General features: G+C 38.4%; 1 protein-coding gene across 3 annotated transcripts in view; it reads left to right on the plus strand.

Moving 5' to 3' along the window:
• Nucleotides 1-27,981, plus strand: part of LOC149181620 (putative zinc metalloprotease EGY1, chloroplastic) — a 387,966-nt gene that overhangs the window by 52,708 nt on the left and 307,277 nt on the right. For all 3 annotated transcript variants that reach the window (XM_089416656.1, XM_089416654.1, XM_089416657.1), the window contains 2 exons: nt 2,886-3,350; nt 3,502-3,642. In XM_089416656.1, the coding sequence (XP_089272782.1) occupies nt 2,886-3,350; nt 3,502-3,642 (606 nt within the window). The remainder of the gene's footprint in view (nt 1-2,885; nt 3,351-3,501; nt 3,643-27,981) is intronic.

A 27,981-nucleotide genomic window follows, 5' to 3' on the forward strand; every position in this document is an offset into this window, starting at 1 on the left:
TGATTTTCCATCAACTATACTTGATTACCAATTGATATAAGGTGATTTATTATTTTTGGAAAGTCATACTTGAGATGCTAGACATGACTTTCTATTTTTGGAAAGTCACTCCAAAATTGTCAGAAATGAAATTTTATTTAAGAAAATTCATCCCTGGGCTGCCAATTTTCAACATAACATGGTTGATCAATGATTTTGACTTGAGTGAAGGGTACATTTTTGCTAAGGCCATGACAAAGGAGTTCAACAATCAACACCATCAACATTGGGGTACATATAGGGCTTTGTGCTCTTGATTAAATGCTAATCACATAATTTCATACATGATATAATCTAATGAAATGCCACAATCCCATTGATATTGAAATCCTGAAAATTGTTAAGTTTGTTGAATTTTGAATGGGATATGAAATTCTATTTTCTTCATATGAAGTCTAATGAGGTTGGAACCACTCTCAAACACCCTGAGTCATTTCATGGTAATGTTAAAACTTCAAGTAAAAAGATGAAAACGAAAGATAAAACTTTAAGAATTTAGCATTACCATTAGGGAGCATCTAGGAAGTGTCTAGGGAGCATCAAGGGAGCACCTTGGGAGTGTCCGGGAAGCACGGTTCTTCACAAAATGGTTTGAAAATTCCAAAAAGAGAAAAGAAAAAGATGTGTCCCTCGGAACCGTGCGAGTGGTTTTTGGCACTGTTGTGGAATCGTGGTTCAGGCCTGCGGAACTGTGCCAAAAACACTGTTTGGGCATGCAGAACCGCGGTTTGGAACTGTTCTGAATGTCCAGGAGCAGTGAATTTCAAGCGGAATGACAGTTTCGCCTGCTGTTCACCTGTGGATCCGCATAGGGTGCGAATCCGCACTTAGAACTGGGGGGGGGGGGACGGTTCTTGCAACATTGGGCCTTGTGTCTAGGCATGCAGAAGATATCTTGAAAATTTACTTATTTTGGCATTTTTTAATTCTTCCTTAAGTCCAAACTTAGGAAAAGCATGATAATTAATTTAATTAGTTATTATTGGCTTTGTAACTCAGATTTCTAAAGTTTGTAACTTTGGAAATTAATATTTCCATTTGACAAAATCAAGGAAAGTGATAAAATCAAATTTTGGCCTTTGATATTTTCTTTGAAAATCTCAAGGAGAAACTAGGGTTATGAGATAAATTATAAATTGCCGGAATGAGTGGGTGAAGGACACATTAGAGATCACATTGAGTGAGAGAGAAGAGGGCCAATTTGGGTGAGAAGAATGAATGTCAAATAGGTGAGAGAAGGGGCTGTCTTGTTCAGAGAAAGAGGGGTCGTAGCCTGGCCGTACTGAGCAACGAGAGAGGGGCCAAACCCTAGGCCGTGTTTGCAGGAGAGAGAGGCAGAGTATTGAGACTGAGTTTCCTGCTGGAGGAGACGCTGAACCCTGGGCTGAGATCTTCTGAAGAAAAGGGGCTGTACTATGCTAGAGAGACGGCACACTTCAGGCCGTACCATTGCAGAGGAGGGAAGGCCAATTTCTGTGGCTGTTCTTGGCTGTACATTCTCTGGATTTGCTGCTGTAATTATTTCCTGAGTATTTTCTCTGAAGCCTAATAAAATCCCTCTTTGCTAGCTTTTCCCCAAGCTGGGGTTTTCCATTGTAAAAGCTGTGTAAAAAGTTTGTGCCTGGATTCTTGTTTCTGCTGTAGATAATTTGTTTGAAGCTCAGATCTGTTAATTGTGTGTAGATTTCAGATTTGAGTTTTCTAGGTTTTCAGTGAAAATAAATTTCTGGGTTTCAAAATTTACTGGCACATTAATTGTTTGGCTGGGCTTAGAGAAACTAACAAGCTGTTAGATAAAATAAGTTACCCTAAATGTATCTACTAGTTCTAATACGTTGACTAGGAAGCTGCATAGAAGATTGGATAGCTCAACAATGAACATAGATATCTGTTTTTGTTTAAATTATTGTCAGCCATGCACTGGATCCTATGCAACATGATCACAATATGGAAAGATGAGAACCAAACTCAGCTAAGATGACCTAGTGTGAAACTGTTTTCTTTGCATGAATATGCTTTGATAACATTATGCATAGTGATGAGAATCCTTTCAATGTGTCTCCAACATGTTTCCCTCATATATGGGCCTCACACCTGACAGCTACAAAGAGAAGATGTCGTGAAACTTTGGCAGTGGTAAAAGAAGATTAACATGTGAAAGAAGCTTACATACCTCACTTTGGAAAACATAATATAGCAGTATTGGAAGAATACACAATTGGCATGTTGCCTAATCACCAAGGATCAAAGCATGGAAATAATGCATGTGTTGAAGGAGATATATCATATCAATTGTTTGAAACTTGATTGTTAGGATGCTATACTGTTACTAGCTACTTGCATGACCTGGCATCATATATGTCATAGACGAATTGTATCTAAACTTATACACGTTATTCTCCTTATGGACTTTATCTAATCCTTTCATTCTACTTATGAACATAGACATATTCTAAGTAAAATTTCAAAATCTTTTGTGGTCTTCAGGAGGAATTAGATTTTTCCAGGTCAAAGTGGTGATTGTTCAAAGTCTTTTATTTCTTTTATGGTAAATTGCATGCTATATATTCTCTGTAACATGCTTATAGAAAAATTAGAAACATTCCCAGCAAATATTTCATCTTCTTTTAATCCCATATTATTAACGCAAATCAAGGAACAAAAGAACAAATGGTAGGTCTAACTTCGTTCTATCAGAGTGACATTGTTGAGTTTCTTATTTGTGGATTGCTTGAGCTTCTTTAACTGCTAGTATGTTTTAACATGTTGGTGTGCAAGAGATGGGTATTCACACGCAATATTTTTAGCATTGTTATGCCCTTCAATCTGATAATGTTTTAATACAGGAACCAAATAGCCCTCAGTTGGAGTCAACAATAAGAAATTTTGAAGTTGATGCTTTCAAGTTGATGGAGCTAATTGGACCTGAGAAGGTAGACCCGGCTGATGTGAAATTAATAAAAGAGAAGCTTTTTGGTTATACCACATTTTGGGTTATTGGTCAAGAACCTTTTGGGGATCTAGGTGAAGGAGTTCTGTTTCTTGGAAATTTAAGAGGCAACAGGGAAGAAGTTTTTTCGAAGCTTCAAAAACAATTGAGGGAAGTTTCTGGTACTAAATACAATCTTTTCATGGTAGAAGAGCCCAATTCAGAAGGTTCAGATCCTCGTGGTGGTCCTCGAGTTAGTTTTGGGTTGCTAAGAAAGGAAGTTTCGGAGCCAAGGCCTACAACTTTATGGCAGTATGTTATTGCTGTCATACTGTTTGTTCTTACTGCAGGATCATGTCTAGAGTTAGGGGTTGCTTCTCAGGTATGCAGTATCCTTTCAATTTACTTTTACATGACCATGTATTTCTAGTTCCTATTGTTATGAGATGAAATTACTGGCTTTGGGGAAAAATGTTGGATTTTCACGTTTTATAGAATTTCAGAAATTTTATATGGTTATCGCTTTTTTCCAGTTACCCAGGCTACCCCCAGAGGTTGTTCAATATTTCACAAATCCTGAAGCCACAGAGCCACCTGACTTGCAGCTGCTGGTTCCATATGTGGAGTCCGCATTACCACTTGCCTATGGTGTACTTGGAGTTCAGATATTTCATGTATATCTCTTTCTAATTTACTTTTATTCTGAGGATATTTTTAGTTTTCTTAGCAATGTGGTTGTTCTGTTTTCCTCATTTTCATTATTCCTCGTCGTTGAGCTTTTTGATGACAGTTCAACTTATTTTACATTCAAACAATTCCACCATTTTCTCTTTCACATTATAAAAGTTTGTTTAGTAGCTCAGCAATGGCCTTCATGCTTTTCATTTTCTAAAGTTATACTAGACACTCGAATTATTGTAAACATCTGATCATGCATAAACCGCGTAGCCTGTTGGCACATTAATGTGTAGATTCTATGTTTTTTATGAGATTTTATCCCTCACCAACCTGAAGAAATCTTTACTTTTCCTCTTCAACTAATCACATAGGTTACAGGGGTTCCAGTTCATTTTGTCAGTTGAAATCTCTTTTTTTTCATATTACATGAAGGGCTGCCCGTATTCCCACATTTCTGTGTGCATTTAAATAATATATGCTGTCCCTTGCCTATATCAACTGAAGAACTTATTTCGTTCTCATCTTTAGATCTATGCTATATTCATCTTATCCATTAATCATGCAAATATCTATAAGCATTTTGATAACTGGGATTGAATTGCCCATTGGGTCTAGCTTGGGTGGTTAAGAGGACAAGTTGTTATCCTCCCCCGTTAGATTTAAATCCTGCTTGTGATGTGTTTGTGTCTTATGGGTGGACTGGTGATGGCAAGATAACAACAATCTCACTCTTGCTAAAGTGCTTAAGGGTGGGATGAGATGTTTCAAATGTTTTAAGCTCGAGGGGTTAGCTCAATTGGTTGTCATCAATGTTGACGGACAATTGGCTAATTCTATGCCAGTAAGGGCCTGATTTGAATTCCCCTAGGTGAGTGCACTAGTCTCTTGCTAACAAGCTTGGTATGGATGCCATCCCAATGTTACCAGACTCGGAATCGACAATAAATCGGTGAGGCAAAAGAGTGAAGAGTTTTAATCGGATTGGGAAAAAATCAGTGAATTCAATAAATAAAGATATACACATATATTAAATTAAAAAAAAACATTTTTCATTGATATTCAATAAAGCCATGTCTGTAGAATGCATAATATCAATAGATGAACAAAATATCATGAATGAATATCTCATATATGTTATGAGTCCAAACATGATCCAAAGTACCGAGCCCTGACTCCTAATCGGTGACTATGTAGAACCAGAAGCATCTGCTTCTAAAAGTTTACACAATACTGCATACTAATCGGTAAAAAAACAGTAACTAAGACTCTAAGAGTGAGAACTAGAAGCAATTCCTCCCACTCCTTCGCTTGCTTGACTCTCAAAATTCTCCAAGTCATCTAGGCTTAAAAGAGGAGCCTCCTCCGATTGGACCCAATCTGCTGCATTTGTTGTTTGCAGATCTATCTCTTCAAAGTCAATTGGTGAATGATCCAAACCTATCATTATCATGAGACATGAAATGTGAATTAAGGTTTGAACTTTAAGGTGCAAATCAAATTATGAAACCTTCAAATTCAAATGCAATTATGAATGACTATGCCAAGCCTTTTGTTTTTCAAGGCTTAGTGTCTCAACTCTCACCTAGTATTTGTTTGTTGAGAAGTCGTAGATTGTAATGGACACATACAAGGTCATTTAAGCTGTTTTGTGTCAATTGGTTGAGCTTCTTAGAATGTATTTTCTCAAACATGCTCCAGTTGCACTCGCAGCCTGAAGGACTGCAATGATTGCTTTAAGATTCAAATGGCAAATCTCTTCAAATTTGGTGTATCACTACCAAAGTTTTGCCCCCAAAGACCTAAAAAATGGCAAGGGTTCGTGGGTGGTAAGTTCTAAGTACAAATCAAAGATGATAAATAGTAAATACTAAAAAGACAACAAAATGTAATAAAACATTTAACATACAAAATAAAGTTTAAACAAATTTAATGAATTGATGAAGCCTTCAAGCCTCAAAGGGTACTTGGCGACATCTTAGTCCTTTCTCGTATAACACTAGTATAGGCAAATAATTTGGCTGGCGACCTATAATATTGTAGTTGGGCAAGGATGTGGCTTTGAACTTCTTGATTAGGGAAGCAACTTCAATGCATGTTATAAGTCCTTTGCCAACCTCCCCATCTTGATTAAATTTGCTCTTATCATAAAAAAAACTGTGTGTTTAAGAAGTACCCGGCAACAAGTAAGGGGGAATGCAATTGCTTATCGCAACGTGCATCAATACTGTCCCAAAGAGGCATATAGTTGGCCTCCTCATCCCCATATCGTCTTTTGATGGCCTTCTTTGCAAGATCCATTGCCTCATAAATGTAACCCATAGCGGGTTTGCCGCCATCAACCATCCTAAAAGTTCAAGCTTTCAAATTCAATGAAATATGAAACTTTGAAAATGAAATGAAGCTTGAAATGAAATTTTAAAAATGAAAAAGTTAAAAGACTTGAAGTCGCCGAAAACTCTGACAAGGGACTCCGTCACAACAATAATCTCTTCTGCATCTTTCAAGAAACCGTCATTAAACACAAGTGCAACAATTTCAGTGCCTTCAAGGGCCTTGGAATGTTTAGATGCCATCCACTCAGGTCCCAAGAACATCCTCTTTAGATTTATCTTTTGCTCAACCACAAATAGCAAAGATATGAAATTTGTTGCAAATTTGGTCACTGTAGGTCAAACAATTTCATTACCTTCAGTGTATTTTCTCATGGTGTTTAGGACAATAGTGTGATTGTACATATATTTGGTTATGGATTATGCATTATCCACAGCCTCATGTATCCAAGGAAGGTTACCAATATCCTCAAGCATTAAATCTATGCAATGGGCAGCACAAGAGGTCCAGAAAATAGTGGGGTACCTAATCTCAAAAGGCTGAACAACAACCATATAATTCTCTGCATTGTTGGTGACAAGTTGTATAACATGTTCTTCTCCCACTTCTTGAATGACTTCCTCCATCATTTCACAAATAGGTTGGACAATCTTAACCTTGTCTGAGGCATCCACTGATTTGAGAAACATTGTGCCTGCTGGACAAGATACAAGGACATTTATTAAAGTTCTATTCCTCTGATCTGTCCATCCATCACTCATGATGGTGCACCCTATTTCTACCTATGATGAATGAAATTCAGATAGCACAAGCATGACATCTTCAACACTCTCTAACAAAAAATTTGTCCTAAGGCTCTCTGACGAAGGGGCTTTGAACCCTGGACCTACAGTAGCAATTGCATCAATCATAGCTTGCCAATAAGGACTTCTGGTACAGTGGAAAGGTATGTCAGAATAGTACCAAAATTCAGCAATGGCCTTCCTTGCTTGACTATGGACATTTTTTTTTCCAACCAGTGGCATCCAAGGTAGGTTGGGAACTGGGTTTTGTGCGGGGAGCAAAAAAATTGTTTATGTTTCCATCTCCAATGTTGAATGTAGGAGGATTCATTTGGCCTTGAGTTTGACTTGAACTTTGAGGCATGTGTGGGAAACTTGAGCTCGACGTTGATGATTCAATAGAGGGAGATGAAAAGGGGGTATTGAAAGAAGAATGGCCAGCTCCAATAGTTCCTATTTCTACGTTTTGCTTTGCTTTCTTGGCGTTATGCTGACTCAACATATCAAGGACCAAGATTGCTTGGTGTTTGACAACTTGGTCAACCTTTTTGTAGAGACCTATATCATGGCTGGGTATTTGTGCAAGGCGGTACTTGAATCTATAAATGCCTCCACTACATTTTGCTTTGCAAAATTTATAGAGGAGCTTGGGGTCTCCGGGAATCTTGTCACAATAAGCCCAAGCAAAGTCCTTCTCCCTCGACATTATTGCTATTTTGGACTTGTGTTTAATTTGTGGCTCTTGTAGGCTGTAATAGACAAAAAAATTAAAAATTAAAAATGATCCAGAAATCTGAAAAACTAAATGAAATCAATCCAAACCTGCAAACCTTCTTAATCATAATGAAGACGTTATAAATACATATATATTTTATTTTTTGTTTTAACTTTAGAATCTCAGTATAAAAAAGTTATGTTAGAAATAAAAGCTTTCAAATTACTGTCACATTCAATCAAATTTATAACATTTACAATCAACAATCTAACATTTGGCGAGTCTGGTAATAATGTTTTCAATCCTATAACAATGTTAAGTCTTCACTCCTATTTCATATAACTTCTATAATAGAAATAGGAGCAAGTATGAAATTTATAACAATGTTAAGTCTATTATAAATAAATATAGAATTATTGAAAAAATGGCCTCTAGTGATATTGACATTCATGTATTCTTTATTGCAAGGAACAACCAAACCTGTGAAAGTTTGGAAATATTTCCATTTCTAAAACATCCCATGAAATGGCCAGGAAATGTTTCCCAGCTGTTTCCCAATGATTTCATGTCAACTAACCTGTTCCCACATTTCTTCTATCTTTTGTTGGTCCTAACGGAACCAACCAAAGTAAATACAAAAAGAATAGTTCCCAAACCATAAAGTATACCCCACTTTTTTATTAAACACAAAATGTTGATCTAAATGTAAGAATAATTCTACCCTATGTTTAATTCAATGATTTCTATTCGTTTTCATTGTGTAAGCAATATTCTGGGGCCCCTAGCAAGTACCTAGAATATTTCGGCAATGTCCAGAATAGGTCATCCAGACCTCCACTAAATAAATTGAAGTTAAAGTTAGTATTCGTAATTGGAATTAGCATTAAATAATTGAAGCTTGCAACTTGAAACAGTGAATGAAGCAACAATTTCACACATGTATAGGCAGTCACACTAAGTTACCAGGATTTGGATACGGATACGGATTCGGATTCAGAGCTAGATCCGCCAATGTTTTGAAAAGTCAGGATCCGAATACACCAAGGAAATGACAAGTACAAATAATATAAATATTTTTTTTATAATTTTAAAAATAAAAATTATAAATTTTATAATATATAGTCTATATATATTTGTAAAATGTAATACTTACATAAAATAATTAATATATTCCATTAATAAGCTTAGAATTAATATATTATTTATGTATTAAATAGTAAGTATTCATACAAATTAAATAGTTTATAATTAACGTAAAACATAATAATAACTATTATAAAAATTATTATTATTATTATAAATTACCTATTATAAAAAAATATTTAATTATTATAAATTAAATTAAAGAACAAAACTATTTAGATTCATTTATAAAGTGAATTGGATTATAAATTTAATAAGATAAAGTATCGGAGATCAAACACTTGGGAGCTGGGAATTTAAAATCCACATTAAGTGTTTTGTGGGCAAAATAAATTTATGTGGGACCTGGAGGCTAACAATCGAGTGACACACATATGTTCTGACAGACATTTATCAATGTTAAATAATATGTTAAATTTCGATTTGAACAATCGTTTGACGCACAAATTTTCCAACAGACTATTGTTACCCAACTGGTCCGACCAACGCACCTTCATTTGCAGAATTGATCAAGTCGCCGCCATAGAACACATGATTTTGTAGGTTTGGATTTACTATGAAAGGTTCATTATTTTTGAAAGCAACTCTTAAAGTGCATAGTGCAGATCCCAGTGGATTCGGATCCGGCTTCGTATCTGATTCGGGGATCAGCGGATCCAACTACCTAGCCCCACGGATCCGGTAACATAGCAGTCACACAATTAACAACACCAAAACATCACTTTTTTATTAAGAATTTGGGCACAAGAGTACAATGTAGATAGAGATAAATGAACTTGGGCTTTGCCTCAACAAGCTGGAGCAAAACCCAGGTGGTAAAATGTTGATTCCAGCTCCAAGGAAGATGCCCACAAATTCTGCGCTAGCCTTGGAAATTCACGGTTGCTGCTGTAAGATAGAAACGGGGTTTTCTGCCACCCCAATGCTCGGAATGCTCTAAAAATGTTGCTGCAACCTCCTTTTAATTTCCCCACAGGACCCAGAAAGGAATTGGTCCCAAACCCTTCCACCAGAAAACCGACAAAAAGTGTGAATTTCCAACTCCATTGGCTAAACGCACTGCCTAGAAATAAGCTACTGCAACTCCTCCAATCCTCCAGGGAAACTCCCGAAATTTGTTTGCTATTTCCCACAATTTCTCCTGCCACCAAGCCCACAAAATAGTGCTGTTCCTATTTCCCACTAGTGCCTCTGCCAAAGAATTGCACAGGCCCTAGAAGGCCAAAAATTTGCCCAGAAACTCCCTCAATATCTAGCCACCAAACCACCCCAAATAGCCTGCAATTGATGCACCAAGTTAACCCCAAAATTCCCAACAAGGAAGCTTCTCTCAAATGAATTCCACAAGTGGCACGAATTACTCCTCCAGCATCACTGTTCTACACAGTGGTGAGAACAACCTTCGATCCCCTGCTCCAGAATGGTTCCCAAATTGACAAATGACTCCCTTAGGGTGGTACTCTATGTCCACCAAAGTAAGAGCTGAGATTCCCTCCCAAATAGTCTCTTTGTGCTAAGCAACACTTGTTCACCTAGCTGAACAACTGAAGTAAACAACTAAGTTTAGATGTAAAATTGACAAAAGCCCCAAACAATGGCCCTCACCTTCTATTTAAGGTTGCTGCCTCAATTTTCCCTTGGTGGGGCCCAAACTCCACTAGCCTGAATTTACCTCTATTTTCTCTCTCTCCCAAGTGCGTACTCCTCAAGGGGGTGCATCTTCTTCCTTGTGATTGGCCCTCGCAGCCACCATAACTTTAATTTTCCTCATCTGCTAAGTCAAGCTTCCAGAAATGTATGCTAACGCCAAAAAATAATCAAAATGGTGACCCTCCTTAATACTTAGGAAATTGGGGATATTATAGTCAGCCTTGCCAAAATTTGCTTGTCCTCAAGCATCTTCAGTGCTAGATGCTGTAACACCTGCTCACCTTCCCATATAGTGTCCTCGGGAAGGTCCTTCCACTTGACCAAAAATCCTCTTATGGTTCTTTTCCCGAGTTTCCTTTCCCTTGTTTCCAAGATGGCCTCTGGCACCAACTCTAGATGCCCCTAATCATCCAATGGTGGAAGCTTTGTGGTGACTGTGAGCTGCTGCCGAAATGCCTTCTTCATGCATGAAACATGGAAAATGTTTTGCACTTTGCTCCTTGGCGAGAAGCTCCAGCTCATAGGCTACCTACCCGTGGTGACTGTGAGCTGCTGCCCAAGTGCCTTCTTCATGCATGAAACATGGAAAATGTTATGCACTTTGCTCCCCGGTGGGAGCTTCAGCTTATAGGCTACCTACCCAACTCGTCTTGTCCCTCGGTATGGCCCATAGAACTGGGGATTAAGTTTTTTGACCCCCTTCTGTTTCAGTGAAGACGGCCGGTATGGTTGGAGACGCAAGTAGACCATGTCCCCTACCCAACTCGTCTTGTCACTCGATATGGCCCATAGAACTGGGGATTAAATTTTTCGACCCCCTTCTGTTTCAGTGAAGACGATCGGTATGGTTGGAGATGTAAGTAGACCATGTCCCCCACCTCAAACTATCTCTCAAACCTGCGCCTATCAGAGTACATTTTCTATTTATTTTGTGCCACCTGCAAATTGTCCTTGAGAGCCTTGAGAATCTCTTGGCTCTCTTGGATCCAGTCCTTTGCCCTTGGGGCCCTGCTATCTCCAAAATCATGTTGGAAAACTAAAGTGCATCATAACAATAGAAGGCTTGAAAGGGTGACACACTGATCGACATATGGTAGGTGGTGTTGTAGCAGAACTCTGCAAGTTGTAGCCACTTCACCCACGCTCTCTACTGCTCGGTCACATAATTACGGAGGTACCCCTCCAACCACTTATTCACAATCTTCGTCTGCCCGGTCACATAATTACGTAGGTACCCCTCCAACGACTTATTCACAATCTCCATCTGCCCATTCGTCTGAGGGTGATAGCTTGTATTGGGTGTAAGCTCTGTCCCCACCAACCTAAACAACTCCTGCCAAAACGCCCCCATGAATCTGCTGTCATTATCATTTACTATGGTCTTTAGGAGAACATGCAATTGGAATACCTCTTTGAAGAACAACTCTACTACCTGAGAGCCTGAAGATCTCGATGAGATGGCGAAGAAATGGGCAAATTTGGTTAACCTATCCACCACTACATAAATGCGATCCCGCCCTTATGCAACTGGAAGGTCCGTGATGAAATCCATAGACACACTCTCCCATTTGCTCTATGGGATGGGAAGCGGCTAAAGTAGACCTGCAGGGTTTGACGACTCCCCCTTGTTTCTTTGATAGGCCACACTCTTCTGCACGTGCTTCAATACGTCTCCCATGAGACCATTCCATGAGAAATGCTCTCTGGTGGTCCTGTATATCTTGAGGAATCCGTGGTGCCCTGTTAGGGGTGAATCATGAGCTGCCTGCATAATCCTCTCTCTGAGCTGAGACCATGGCACCAAGTAGATCTTGTCCTTACAATATATCACATCTTCCATCACCCTGTACCGATCGTCCCCTAATGCGCCATCTAGTATCTCACAGGCCTGCCTGTCCTTGGAATACTCAACGAAAAGCTGAGCCTTCCAATCCTATGTGATGTCCATCAGAGATAGTGTCGCGGGCCTCCTAGATAGTGCATCTACCACTATGTTTTGCTTGCCCTTGACGTATTCTATCTCGAAGTCATACGCTTGGATCTTGCTGACCCACTTCTGTTGTCTCTCCTGCAACTCCTTCTGCTCTAGGAAAAAGCGAAGACTGTTGTGGTCAATCTTCACTTTGAATGACTCTCATAAGCTATGGGATGGCCCCTTTGCATCAACACTACTCCAATGCCCTCCCTTGATGCGTCACACTCCAATACAAAACACTAAGTAAAATCCGGTAATTCTAGAACCAGGTAAGTGCTCATGACCACCTTGAGATTCTCAAAGGTCTCCCACGCTACATCTGTCCAGCTGAAGGCCCCCTTCTTCGTGAGGTCTGTGAGGGGTGCGACCAACTGTGAAAATCCCCTCAGAAAGCGTCTTTAATATGTGCATATGCCCAGGAACCCCCTCAACTCTGTAACATTCTTGGGTGTGGGCCAATCAATGATGGTGCAGATCTTCTCTTGGTGGACCCTGACTCCATCCTCTCCTATCACATACCCCAAATATAGCATCTCAGTCAGCCCAAACTCGCACTTGGACATCTGGGCATAAAACTGCTACTCCTCCAAGATGCTCAAGACCCACTCCAAGTGCTGCAAGTGTTCATCCCAAATCTTGCTGTAAATGAGTATATCATTGAACAACACTAAGATAGATCTGCACTAGTACTTACAAAACATGTGGCTCATGCAAGGCTAGAATGTGGCGGGGGCATTGGTGAGTCCAAAAGGCATCATGAGGAACTCAAAATGTCCATAATGGCATCTGAATGCCATCTTCGGAATATCCTGCTCATGCACCCTGATCTGATGGTACCCAGAGCGTAAATATATCTTAGAGAAGTACTTGGCTCCTCTAAGCTCATCCATCAGCTTGTCTATCTGGGTTATGGGGTACCGGTTCTTCAATGTCCTCTTGTTCAATGCCCGGTAGTCAATGCACATATGAAGAGACCCATCCTTTTTCTTCACCAGTACCACTGATGAAGCAAAAGGGCTAGTACTTGGCCTGATATGCCCCAGCGCCAACAACTCCTGGATGGCCCTCTTGATCTCGTTCCTATAGGCTGCCTATATGGGGTAGTGATCACATTATGAACACCCTCCTCCAACTCAATGGTGTGCTCAAACCCTCGATCTGGTGGCCTGCCTGGAGGGATCTCCCCAAAAACCCCTTGATGTCTCTCCAACAATGCTAGTATGTCTGGATGCACTGGTCGTGCCTGTGTCCCTATCTCTGAAATCCTGAGCTCCACTGCCCACTCTATATCCCCATGCCGCAAGTCAGCCTCGATCTGATGAGCGGACACTATCTGGGGCGGGTAGGAGTGCATATCCCTTAGCACTATTGACTCCCATCTGAGTCCGTGAATTCCATTTCCAACTTCTGCCAATTAGTGGTGACTCTCCCCAGTGAGTACAACCACTGGACACCCAACACCATGTTGGTGTCCAAAACATCAACTACAAAGAAATGGTCAGTGACGGAGTAGTACCCCATCGTCAGAGTCAGGCTGGGGACATACTTCGTGCACTGCATCGTCCGGTCTCCCGACACCAGCACGTTGAACCCCTCAAATGTCTCTGTGCATATGCCCCTCCTCTCCACCATTTGGGAATCAATAAAGTTGTGGGTAGCCCCACTGTCCACTAAAACTGACACACGTTGCCCCTGTACTGTGCCTCTGATCGTGAGTGCCAAGTACTTTGGAACTTCCCGAAGTGAAACTAGAACGCCCTTAGATGGGGTAAATGGTCCTCCTCCCTGAGATGGTTGTGGGGCTACTCCTGTAGGCTATGGTCCCTCATCTCCGTGCCCTGCCTCTTGCTCAGTCTCCTCCTCCGGCTCACTATTTGAGTACACCTCAATGTAATGGGCCTTGCCCTTGGTGCACTTGTGCCCTGGTGCCCAAGGCTCCTGGCATGTGAAGCATAGCTTCCTCCTCCAGAGGTCCCTCCTCGTCTCATCATCCAACTAGCCACGCCCAACCTCCCTCTAAGGTTGACGAGTGTCTCTGCTCCCTTGAGGAACCAATGGTCTGGTGGGTATAGGGGCTCGAGTCTTGGGCACTGCGTCAATCATGTCTTGGGTCCTGGAGATAGCTGTAATACCCCCTAATAATAATAATAAATAAATAAAATAATATAATATTAAAATATAAGTAAATAAATAATAAACAATAAAGTAAAGATAATAATAGTAAATAAATAGTAAACAATAAAGATAAGATAATAATAGTAAATAGTAAATAATAAAGAAAAGATAATAATCGTAAACAAATACTAAATAATGAAGAGAATATAATAATAAATAAATAAAATAGAAAATAATAAATTGAAGTTTTAAATAAATATATATAAAAGTAAACTATAAAAATAGTAAGAATAAGTAAAGGTAACAAAAAGTAAAAATGAATAAATTAAGAAAGAGTTAAATTAAGAGAAATATTAAATTAAGTAAAACTTAAAATAAAGAAATAAGAGTTGGCATGTTGACACATGGAATGTGTGCATGTGGATCCCTTTCCATTTTTTGGTCTATTTAATGGACGACGAGGAAGATGAGATTCGTCCATTCCTTCATCCATTCTCTTGGGAGCAAAGTGTTGTGAGACAATGGATTCCCTAGCAGTAGTACGTTGATTGAGGGCTTAGGGGTGGTCAATTGTAGAAAGATTGTGTGCGACTGTGGGTGGAGAGTCGTCCCCAAAATCTTTGTTGCAGTTAGCAGAATTCAAAGAGCATTCAACTCCAAAAGCATAAGTAAGGAATATTGTCGATACATGTAAGGCGTTTCTACTCGTGTTTTTTGAAAATTCTATGTTAAATTGTTGAATAATTGGGTGTTGATTATTAATCATATAAATTGATGTAACTATTTGTATATTTTAAATCAGGGTTGTTACATATGGTATCAGAGCCTAAGCTCAACTCATAGGGCTTAAGGGCATTTTAATGTAGAAAACTTTGATTATTTCCAAAATTTCCAAATTACTGCTTCCATAGGAGAATACTCCCCGAAGTTTTATTGTCCATCATCGGCTTCAAAATTCTTCATCTGCTTAAAAATTTCTATGTGACCTCTAGGTACAAGTTTGAAAGAAAAAAATATATATTCAAACTTGAGTTCAATAATTTTGCATCTGATGACAAAGAGGAATTTAGTCAAAAGTGATTGAAAAATAAATACCAATCGAAGCAACAAATTCCAATTTAGACTCAAGCATTTTCTTGGAAGGTGACATTCACGACATTTGATAGAAGACAAAAGGCAGGCGTGTGAGCCAGTCGTGGGAAAACCAGGGCAGCGAGACTAGAAGCCCCAACTGGAATTCGAGCAAACTCACGCCCTATCAAATACCCCTATCATAGATATAAGTATCAGAGGCACATGGTGGCGACCATCAGAACTGTGCGCAAATTGGACTCGAAGCCGCCGGGGTCTTACAATATCTGCCATGTTCTTAAGGCGTATAACGAACGACTTTCGTTTAGAGATATGTGTGTTGTGGTGAAGGAGCAACGAGGCCTACTGCTGAATTCTTTGCCTAGATGAAGTTTCAGCTATCCGAGCAGTGTGGTCAGCGTGAACAGTGAGAGCAGTGTGAGTGTAGGGCACTTTTATGTAGTAGAAGTATCGAGCAGCGAGCAAGGAGTAGCGATAACCTAAACAGCTAGGAGCAGTGCGAAGTAATCTTGGCATTTTATAGACCTACATATTTCTTGAAACAGGTTGGACAACAAATGCATTCAAACATGACAAAGGAACAAGAAATTTCAGAACATGTGGAGACAAATGATTTAGGACAAGTGAAAATTGCCTCATTCGCCAAAGCTGGGAAGTGGGTTTGGGTCAATGCCAAACAATATCGGGGCATTTTAAAACGAAGAATAGCCCGTCTAAAATGGGAGCAAACAAGGAAGAAACGGTCTAAAAAGAAAAGTACTCGAGCCCTTCGCAAGAAGCACTCAAACAAGTCTCCTCTACAAGCACGTGGCAACAAGAAGTCCAGAGGAAAAGTCATTGATGATTCTGCCTTATATAGTCCCACATCCACACCTCTCACCTGGTCATCTGATCTTTATGTGAAAGAATTGTTAAATGCAAAACAAAGGTTGGAGGTTTTAGAAGCTAAAGGGCAGGAAAAAGATCATAAAATTCATATAATAACAACTGAGAACAAGGCTTTAACAGAAAACAATAAAGTTTAAAAAAAAACAAGTGACATTGCTACAGGAAGCTCTCCTGATAGGGAAGACAGAATGACAATGCATGAAGACGGATGTGCAAAACATAAAGAAATATGTAGTGGAAAGTACAGAGGTAGTGAATGTGAAATCATCCCAGGATAAAGGGAAAATGATTGCCCAAATAAACAACCATGAAGAGAATGCAAGAGAAGAAACGAAAGGAGATTCCACCAAAGTTTCCAAAACTTGGGCTCAAGTTATTAGCAATTCTGCTAATAAGGAAGGAGAAACAAATGTTCAGGTTGACAACATGCAAGATAGTGAAGGCAAGGAAAGACAAAATAGGGCAGCAAACATAATTATTAAAAGGGTGAAAGACTATGGGAAAAATGAATGTACTCTTGACCTTGCAAGAGACTTCTTGAAAGACAAGTTGCTATGGCAAGGACAAATATGCCAAGCATAGAGGGTGGGTAAGTTTAACACGGAGAGCCAGGCCCATAAAAGTCATTATGCCTAGCTTGTGTGATAAATATATCATTCTCAGCAAGAAATATCTCTTGAGGGGTTCTCGTTTTTTCCTAGAAGAAGATTTAACTGTAAAACAACAGGAGGAAAGAAGGGAGGAAATTTTAAAGGTTAGGGTAGCAAGAGATGAAGGCAAGAGAGCATGGATTTATAAAGGCAAAGCTATGATAGCGCAATTTGGACCCCCTTCCAAAACAGAGCAACAAGATGGTAATAAAAAAGAGGCAACAAACTCTTCAACAGGAAATCAGAAAGAGAGGTCAGTATGGGAAAGCAGGGACAAAGACTCATATGTGAGTCTTGCATGTCAAAATAAATAGTAATCAAGTCATACCTAGGTTTCCTTAAGATTAGTTTGTTGGAGTTGCAGAGGTTACCCATGGAGACGAGGACCTGGGTTAGGGCCTATTGCGGAAGATAGAGACATAATTTGCCTCATAGAAACACATGAGCATGAAGGGTGCAAGACACCTCTGTTTGAAGGATACTGGAAGATGGTAGTGTGGAACAGGGCAACAGGGAATGGCAAAGGGCACAGGGGTATCATGGTTTAGTAAGGGAGAAAGAAGGTCGTCTCATTCAGTTAGAAAAAGAAGACTCAAATAAGCAATTCATTTGGTTTAAAATATCAGAAAATGGAAACCACATCAGAATTGCAACATGCTATTTTGTTTTGCAGGTTTCAAAAATCTACAAAGGTAGAGGGCTTGACCACAAAGATCCATTTGCAGCCTTAAAAGCGGATATTACAACATATTCGCAGCTAGGTGAAGTCCTTCTAGTGGGTGATTTCAATGCTAGGACTGCAAGTGAGCAAGCTAGCATTCTTTGTTGTAAAGATAATTGTGACCCTATTTGGCTTACAGAAGAAAGTAATCATCAGTGGGAAAGAATTTCAGAGGACAAGGGCTGCAATCTCTTTGGTGAACAATTGCTTACTCTATGTGGGGCATTTGATTTAGTTATTTGTAATGGCTTGACTAGATGGGCAAAGTCCGGTAATTTCACTTGCAATACTTACAATGGAGCAAGTGTGGTAGATTATGTAATTTGCTCGCATGGTTTGTGTGAGAAAATGGAGGAAGTTTTGATTGGAGATCAGCTGTGGGACTTGAAATCAGATCACAAGCCAATTTATTTATGTTTCTCTTGGATTGGAAATAAAAAATTAGAGTAAAAAATTCAGCTGGTCCAACAAAATCTCCCATAGGGCAGAATTCTTTTGACCCCAACAAATTGTAATACCTTCAAAATGATGCTAGAGAGGCTCTTCGAGAAGGAGAAAATTACAATTCACAGCCTTCATAGTCATGAATTAACACATTTAATTCAATGCGCACTTGCAAAGTGCAAAAGAGCAAAAATTAAGAAGTCTGAAACAAATTGCTTTCTGGTTAATGCTTGGTTTGACGAGGAATGCAAAAAGTCAAGGAGAATGTGGAAAGAGTCAAACAAGGATAACATAAAGCTCAAAGCTTACAAGCAGTTAATAAGCAAGAAAAAGGCCGATTTCATGGTTTCAAGGAGGGGAGAACTAATCTTCCTTGGGAAAAATAATCCCAAATAATTTTGGAAGGAGCTCCAACCGAAAAAGATACAAATTGGAAATAATATTACAACTTCTAAATGATTTGACCATGCAAGACAACTCTATGAGCAGGTTCCCAAGGTTGACCCTCCCCCCTTGGTCAACATTGATATTGAACTCTTCACGGTACAAGAGGTAGAGATGGGTATCAAGAAGTTGGGTGTTGGAAAAGCAAAAGACTTAGCTGAACTCCAAGTAGAATATCTAAAGTGGGGCTCAAGGATTCTTGCACCTCACATTACAAAAATCTTCAACACCATCATACGACAAGGGCTCCCCACAGATTGGACAACTAGTCTGGCAATACCTCTTTTCAAGAGCGGTGACGTCAATAATCCCTCCAATTATAGGACCATCATGATAAACCCTTTGTTTGCAAAGCTATTTGGAAGTATGCTAGAAAACAAAATTAGCAAGTGGGCAGAAGAAAGAGATAAGCGTGCTAAAGGGAAAGCAGGTTTTAGACCTAAACATTCCATAGTTGATCACTATATAACTTTAAGGCACATCATTGAAAAATTTTGGGAGAAAAAGGAAGAATACTTTTGTTGCTTTGTTTATTTCAGAAAAGCGTTTGACTCGGTTCCTAGGGATAAGCTTTGGCACAGAATGGAAGAACTTGGGGTTACTAAACATTTGAGAGCAACTGTGCATAGGCTGTATGAAGAGGTGAAAGTCAAAATTAGAACTTCAACAGGCATTTCTGAAAGTTTTAGAAGCAATATCGGGGTCAAGCAAGGTTGCCCACTGTCTCCTACCCTTTTTGGTTTATATATCGACAAGCTTGAGGAGTGGTTAAATTTGCAAGGGGGTGATGGTATCTATTTGGGCAAGTTTGTTATAAGGCTTCTTTTGTATGCAAATGACTTTATTCTGATTGCTAAATCGGCCCTTGGTTTGCAAGAGCACTTACTATCCCTTGAGCATTTTTGTAGAAGTGTGGGGATGCAAGTTAATATCAACAAAACGAAAGTAGTGGTTTTCTCTAAGAAAAGAAAACATAACCAGCATAAGTTCTACTTTGAAGGCAACATTCTGGAAGAAGTTGCGGATTACAAATACCTCGAAATTGACTTCAACAAAAATCTAAGCTGGAATGGTTGTAGAAAGAAAAGAACTTTGGGGGGTTGGAAAGCATTTTATGCTTTTCAAAATAGGTGTAGAGAGGCAGAGTTATGGGACTGGAAAACCACTCAAACTCTTTTTGGGCTTCTAGTTATTCTGATGATTCTCTGTGGTTGTGAACTATGGGCCAGCAGTACATCCGACATGCAGTGGAGACAAATTGAGAAAATTTAGAAGCGTTTGATTACAAACAAATTTAAAGATTAAAAGTGCAGTTCCTTATGATATCTTGTTAAGTGAAACAGGGACTGCTCCTATTGAAGCAATTGCTATGGTGCGAGTCATAATGTATTTAAAAAAATTGAGCAAATGGAAGATGGTAGATGGACTAAGGTTGTCTTTAATGATAGATTGTGCAAGAGCAAAAAAACTTGGATGCAACAAAATAACAAATGGTTTAGTAAATGGGGTATTTGCTTGAACGCGTGTCCCATAAACAACAAAGAGATAAAAGCTTTTGTTATGGAAAAGTTCTACAAGCGTACTTGGGATAAGGAGCTAGGAAGAAAGAAAAAGTACCATATTGAAGTGTTTAATCCCACTCTTAGTCATCAACCAAAAGCATATATAGAGGCCAATATCTCTTGGAGAGCCAAAATTCTTATTGCTCAGTTAAGGACTAATTCTCATCAACTCCGTTGTGAAACAGGGCATTGGAAAAGGCCAAAGGAAGTGTGGGAGGAAAGAGTATGCATTTTTTGTTCTTATGAAAAAGTGGAAACATAAAAACATTTCATTTTAGAATGTGAGGCCTTCAAAGACAACAGGAAAGTGCTAGCAGCTAGCTCTTGGGATAATCTATTTAGCGAGGGGTTTGTCGAGAAGATGGGAGCATTTATTTTGAAGCTTCACAGAAAAAGGGTCGAATACATCAAGCAGATGGAGAAGCAATCTGTCCCATAGGCTATCTTTAGCCTCATGGACGTTAAAATAATTTCTTTTTCTTCTTCTTCTTCTATATAGATTTTGTAAAAATAAATAATTTTAAAATAAAATAATTGTTATTAAATTTAGATTTTGGATGAAGTAGTGTCCAAATAAATTTACTGAGAAGTTGCATGTCGGCAATGATAATGATAATAGACTTGAAAATCTTACACTAATTGTAATAAGAGATTTTTTTAATAAATCAATATTGACTTTTATGCTTAAATATATTGTTTATTACTTTTGGTGCAAACTATAAAAATAAATATAATAAATATGTTGCAACGATAGAGCAACCGACTTTTAAAAACAATAAACAATATACAAAGAATTAAATTAGTTGTCTTACTCTGAAGTAAAAAGTATTTTAAATATTTATTATTATTTAAATTTAAATTTATCTAAAGTTATCTAATATATATATATATATATATATATATATATATATATATATAACTGGTCATAAATAACTAAAAGTTATTTGATTGTTATCTTAAACTTTATGATTTATTTTTGAATTAAAAAATATATTTTAGAAATAGCTAAAATAAAAGCTAATTATAAATAATTAAAATTTATATTCTAAATTGTAAACTAATTATAAATAACTAAAATTATATCTCAAACTGGAAACCAAAACCCAAAACTTAAAGAGAAGTTCTAGTTAATTTGATATGACATACATAATTATTAATAATATAAAAGTTATGTATTAGTAAAAATAGAGATCTAAAAATACGTTAAAATTAATATTGTTCCTATTTTTAGATAAACAAGAGTTCGCGTATACCGATACACTGTAGTGGGTCATACCCATCTCAGGCCACCACTAGTATGTTTTTCTAAGATCTCAAGCATCATTTTTTTAGTATTTATTTGATATTTTAATTCGGCTCAATAGCTTTAATAATCTAAGTGAGATCTTAGTATTGAGGGGCTTTTTCATGCTTTACCCAATATATATATTTGAATCAAAATAAAATCGGTGTATTATAAGAGGTGCTTTATTTTGGTTAATAAAGTATAAAAATAAAAGTATTTTTAAATGACAATGATTATAAATAAGATAAAGGTAATGGTGATAGAGGTGAATATTAAATATTAATTATAATTAAATTTTGTAAGTCTTTTTTTTTATGAATTTAATTATGTTTTATGTCTAAGCCATTATATATGGGAGAAATTATAAAAGTGATTTTATATTTTATTTTGAGAGAATATTTTAAATCATAAATTACACAATTATTATGCTTATTTATGTCAGAATAGAGTATAGCTTAAGTTGATAGGATGAATTTCTTATTCCTATTAAATGGAAAAAAAAAGTAATTAGGTTGGCTTAGTAATCAAACTAATTAGATTTAATGAAGGTTATTGAGTGATATTTAAAAAATTACATCATGAGAGAGTACATGTATCTATCACATTAATTAGATGTCAACTTCTATTTATTAAATACTTGTTATATTCTTAATATATGAAAATATCTAATGTTGAGCTAATAAGAAATTGGAAATGTAAAAGAATTTATTGGAATCTGGTGAAAATTAATAATTAGGATTTCTTTTGACGTTTATGTAAAAATGAATTATATTTAGAGAATAGTGAATGATTATTTTATAATTTTCTTCCTATAAATTTTTTGAATGCTTATTGATTGTCTTATTATATGGTCGCGATGTGCTATTTTGTGTAAGTGTGAATTTGCTATGCAATGTTGTATCAAATAAATGTAACATTGGAAGTGATGTGGAATTCAAACTTGGTTCGCTACAAGGGAGATCATGGCTCCTAAGTGTCGAAGACAAACCCAAGTCACCCTTGAGGTGGAAACCCCACCTCCCGCCACTACAGAGATTGGAACCCTAGCTGAGCAAGCTATATTACGTTCCCTTGGGGAAATGACAAATATCTTTAAGGATTGGGTCACAAGCCAAGGTCAAGGTCAAAGAAATGATCAAGGTCAAGGAGGGGAGTTGGAACAAAAACGGAGACAAGACTTAAATTCTTAGTTCAATGTCGAAGATAGACAAACAAACCTCGATATTATGAAAGAAGTCCAAAAATCCAAATTACTAGAGTTCACAGGTCAAGATGGGGGTTCAATAGCAGAAGCTTGGGTAATCGGTGTCAAGAGAGCACTTAGATTTAAGGCATATACTTCAAGGGAAAAGGCCCAAATAGCAATGAGTCTACTAAAAGGAGAAGCTTTATTATGGTGGGTAAATGAAGAAACGAAGATGCAAGTCACCCCATTGCAAGTTACTTGGGAAATGTTTGAGGAAGCCTTCAAAACTAGGTACCTATTAGAGGAATACAAACACCAACAAATAGGGGCTTTCCATGTAGTGCGACAAAATGGTAGATCTATCGAAGACTATGAAGCTGAATTCTATGTGTTGGTCCATCATGTGGACTATATGGCAGATGATAAATGTCAAGCTGAAAGATTCTTGCATGGGTTTGATCCTTTGGTTCGAGCGGAGGTCGCCATGTGGAAACCCACCACTATGGAAGCAACCACTAGTTTAGCCAAACAAGTCCTGAGGACGATAAATATGAAAAAGAAAATGGTGGATGATGGAAGCATAGGGAAGGAACCCCCCAAGGCGAGGGTAAATAGAACAGGGGGGCACCCATATGGATTTAGGGAAGACGAAACAATGTTGCCTGGATTGCCAGTGCAAATTTTGGGTTTCCTCCAGAAGGATGTAGGGGTCAACCCTACTTGAGAAGAAATAATGGTGGAGGTAGAGGATTTGGTGGCCAAGGACAGGGACAAAGTGAGAATCGAGGTCAAACAGAATGTTGGGAATGCGGAGGTCCACATTATAGAAGGGACTGTTCGAGGTATCAAGCAGGGATTAAACAATAGGGACATAAAGCAAAAGGAGGAAGACCACATAACCCACATCGAATTCATGTCGCCATAAACCATCGCCAGGCCAAGCACCAAGCCACAATTGTGGAGTTCCTAGGTATGATAAATAACATTCCTCTATCTGTGTTAATTGATCCAGGTGCCACTGATAGTTTTATTTCTCCTTCAACACTGCTTAGATGTGGATTGACAACTCATGAGAAAAGTAACTTTAGGATGGTAGAAATGGCATCAAGCTCTCAGCAATCAGTAGGATCATTGGTAAAGGATTGCATTGTTAACATTGGGGGATGTGACACCAAGATGAACCTGTATAGCACGACTCTGGGGACTTATGAATTAATTGTAGGAATGGATTGGCTTGAATCTCATCAAGCTATAGTGGATTGCTATAATAAGACAATTCTCTTCAAAAATGACCAGGGAAAACCCACAGTAATCGAGGGAATTAAATGTGATGTTACGTTGCGCCTCATATCAGCCAAGAAGGTCAATAAGTGTATGAGGAAAGGATGCAAGATTTATGCAGTAGAGATGGTTCATGTTGACGGGAAGTCCTCTGATAAGTTTCACTCACTACTTTCTGAATTTGTAGATGTATTTCCTCTAGAGCTACCAGGCTTGCCTCGTATTCAGGAAATTGATTTTTCCATTTCCTTGAAACCGGGAACATAACCCATATCCAAAACACCTTATTGAATGACTGTCCCAAAGCTTAATGAGTTGAGTATACAACTTAAAGAACTGCTTGATCAAGGATTCATCTGACCCAGTGTATCACCTTGGGGTGCGCCAATGATCTTTGTGAAGAAAAAGGATGGAACTCTTAGGTTATGTATTGATTACCGAGATCTAAACAAAGCCACCATTCGAAACAAGTACCCCATGCCTCGCATAGATGACCTCTTTGACCAACTAAAAGGAGCTTCAGTATTTTCCAAGATAGACTTACGGTCAGGTTACCACCAACTAAGAATCAAAGAGGAGGACATACCTAAGACAACATTCAGAACACGATATGGACACTATGAGTTTATTGTGGTGCCATTTTTGTTTGACTAATGCTCTAGCAACATTCATGAACTTGATGAACAGTGTTTCCGCAGATACCTGGACCTTTTTGTTCAAGTGTTCTTAGATGACATCCTCATTTATTTCTGCAATGAGAAGGGGCATCAAGAGCACTTGGCATCAAGAGCACTTGAGATTGGTACTTCAATGCCTTAGAGAACATAAGCTATACGAGAAACTTACTAAGTGTTCTTTCTTTGAGAAGGAAATTCAATATCTAGGCCATACCATTAGTGGGAAAGGCATTGCAGTGGATCACAACAAGATTGAAACTATAATGGATTGGCCTACTCCTAAGAATGTCAAAGAAGTACGCAACTTTATGGGGTTGGCAGGCTATTATAGAAGATTTGTAGAAGGATTCTCACAGATATCCAGTCCCATCACAAACCTCCAAAGGAAAGGGGTTAAGTTTGAATGGATAGGTGAGTGTGAGAGAGCATTCAATGAGCTAAAATGACGATTAACAACTGCCCCAATATTAAAGGTGCCTGACATGGACAAGGACTTTCGTGTATGCACAGATGCATCAGGAGAAGGATTAGGTGCAATCTTGATGCAGGATGGAGGGGTTATCACTTATGCTTCATGTAAACTCAAGACCCATGAAATCAATTATGCCACACATGATCTAGAATTAGCTGCAGTTGTAATGGCCTTGAAACTATGGAGACATTATCTAATGGGGCGTCAATTTGAATTAAGAACGGATCATAAAAGTCTTGAGCATATCTTCACCCAAAAGGACCTTAATGCTCGACAACGACGTTGGAGTGAGCTATTTAGTGAATATGATTTCAGGATATCCTACATCAAGGGGAAGGAAAATAAGGTTGCGGATGCTTTAAGCAAGAGACCCAGAGTTCATTCAATACTATCATTGAAGATAGGCCTGAGAAGCCAAATTCTAAACCACCTAATAGGGGACCAACAATACCAACAAATAAAATTTGCCTTACAAGGAGGAGTACCAGTGGCATCCAAGTGGGAAGGATACACCTTAGATAATGATGGATTGCTACGATATAAGGGTAAGATGTACGTGCCAGCTGATGATGAACTTCATAAATTAATAATGAAGGAAGCCCACCAAGCTCCATATGTTGCACATCCAGGAGTCCAGAAAATGTATGCGGATTTAAAACAACTATTTTTTTGGACAAGAATGAAAAAAGATATAACGTAGTTCGTGGTCCAATGTTTAGAATGTCAACAGGTTAAAGCTGAACATCGTCACCCTGCAGGGCTTTTACAACCCCATGATATACTAGAAACTAAGTGGGAAGTTGTTTCGATGGATTTTGTTGGAGGCTTACCTATGAATTCCCAAAGACATGATTGCATTATGGTCATTGTTGATAAATTAACTAAGAGTGCTCACTTCATTCCAATTAAGAGCACCTTTGAGGCACCAACTATTGCTCAAGTTTTCCTAAAAGAAATAATTTGCCTTCATGGAGTGCCCTGGAAAATAATATCCGACAGAGATGCACATTTTACTTCCAGATTTTGGCAAAGCCTTTTACAATCTATGGGAACACAACTCAACTTCAGTACTGCATATCATCCAGAGACAGATGGGCAAACAGAGAGAGTAAACCAAGTATTAGAGGACATGCTAAGAATGTATGTCATGGATCAACAAAATCAATGGGAGAAATACCTTCCCTTAGTGGAATTTGCATACAACAATAATTATCACAGTTCAATTGAGGCAGCTCCCTTCGAAGTCTTATATGGAAGACCCTATCGTACTTCATTGAGTTGGGATCGATTAGAGGATCGAGTTATGTTGGACTTTGAAATGCTCTAAGAAATGGAAGAACAAATGGCTACAATTAAGCAAAGGCTAAAATAAGCCAGGGATCGCCAGAAAATTTATGCAGATGCAAAGAGAATTGATAGAAGCTTTGAGGAAGGAAGCCAAGTTTTTATTAGAGTCAAACCCTCTAAGAGTTCCTTTAGATTTGGCAAGGGAACAAAGTTATCCCCTAGATTTGTCAGCCCATTTAAGATCCTAGAGAGGATCAGACCAGTTGCTTATAAGCTCGAGCTACCATTCCATCTAAGAAGGATGCATAATGTGTTTCATGTTTCTATGCTTAGAAAATATGTACCTGACCATCCCATGTGTTGAAATTTGAGAAATTACAGGTTTCCAAGGAGGGAGTCCTTCAGGTCGAACCATTCTGTATACTGGACCACCAGGTTCGTCGGCTTAGGAATTGTGAGTTTGAGCAAGTCAAGGTCCAGTGGGACCAATATAGCCCAGGGTCAGCTACATGGGAAGATGCAGATGCTATTTTTAATGACTTTCCTTATCTATTTGATTAAATTGTGTGGTGAACTAGATAGGAGTGCATAAATTAGTTAAGGTAGATACTTTTATGGAGCATCTAGATCATGTCTTATTGTTTAAATTTGATCGATACATCTAAATCATACACTATGATTTCAGTTAAATGTTATGTTAAAATAGGTTTGTTGAGTATAATATTGGGATGAGGTTTCATGATATGATGGTATGAGGATAATGATGCACATGTGGTTCTTATTTATATAGTTGTTACGATAATGATGTTGTATGCTTATGATGAATATGATATGCATAGGGATTATGATGTTATGTTGAGGTATATTGACATATGGTTCATTTATTATGTGATGATATATCTTTGATGTTGAATGTTGATGTTATAACTTAGGAGGATATTATGATGTGAAGCATGTGGTAATTGTATGTAGATTTATGACAAGCAAAATTTTGTGATAACAATGATGTTAGAATTTTGTGATAACAACAATGTTATGTTCTCATGATGACATGCAATACTTGGCATGTGGATTATTTTCTATGATACTATGTGTTATAGCTAATGCCTTGGATGTATGTTGAGATGTGGCAATTGACAAGAAATCCACAAATGGGCTGAGAGGGCCAGTTTATTTGATGATTTGATGGGAGCCCACACCTGCAAGGGAGTATATGTAACACCATATGGGCTGCGGACAAACTCAATCAACACTACATATGCCAGTGGTTCCTTTGTCTTGTATAGCTCTTGAGGGGCTATGGGACCATCTTGAGGAGGCCAAGTGTCTATTGTAGGCCAACTGACTGATATTAGATTGGGATGTCGAAGTCTGGTGGGGGTGTAAATACTTCGATGCTTGGGGCTGTGCACCTTAGTGACTGTGGAGGGAGTGGGCTAACCTTGCAAGATGCCTAGAGTCATTGAGTACTGGGCCCAGATACCTGCCTTGGGGCCAGCCATAGGCTATGGTATAGACTGATGAGGCTTATGCCTGGTTTCAAAAGTGGGAAAATGACAAAGATTCCTTGGGATTTCCTAAGTGTTGTGGAAACATTCGATGCCTGTTGGTTATACTAGTTCAACAGTGGGTGTG

Source organism: Pinus tabuliformis, chromosome 3_2 (assembly GCF_031772625.1).
Source record: "Pinus tabuliformis cultivar Carrire ecotype Pingquan chromosome 3_2, CPIR1, whole genome shotgun sequence".
Classification (NCBI taxonomy): Eukaryota; Viridiplantae; Streptophyta; class Pinopsida; order Pinales; family Pinaceae; genus Pinus; species Pinus tabuliformis.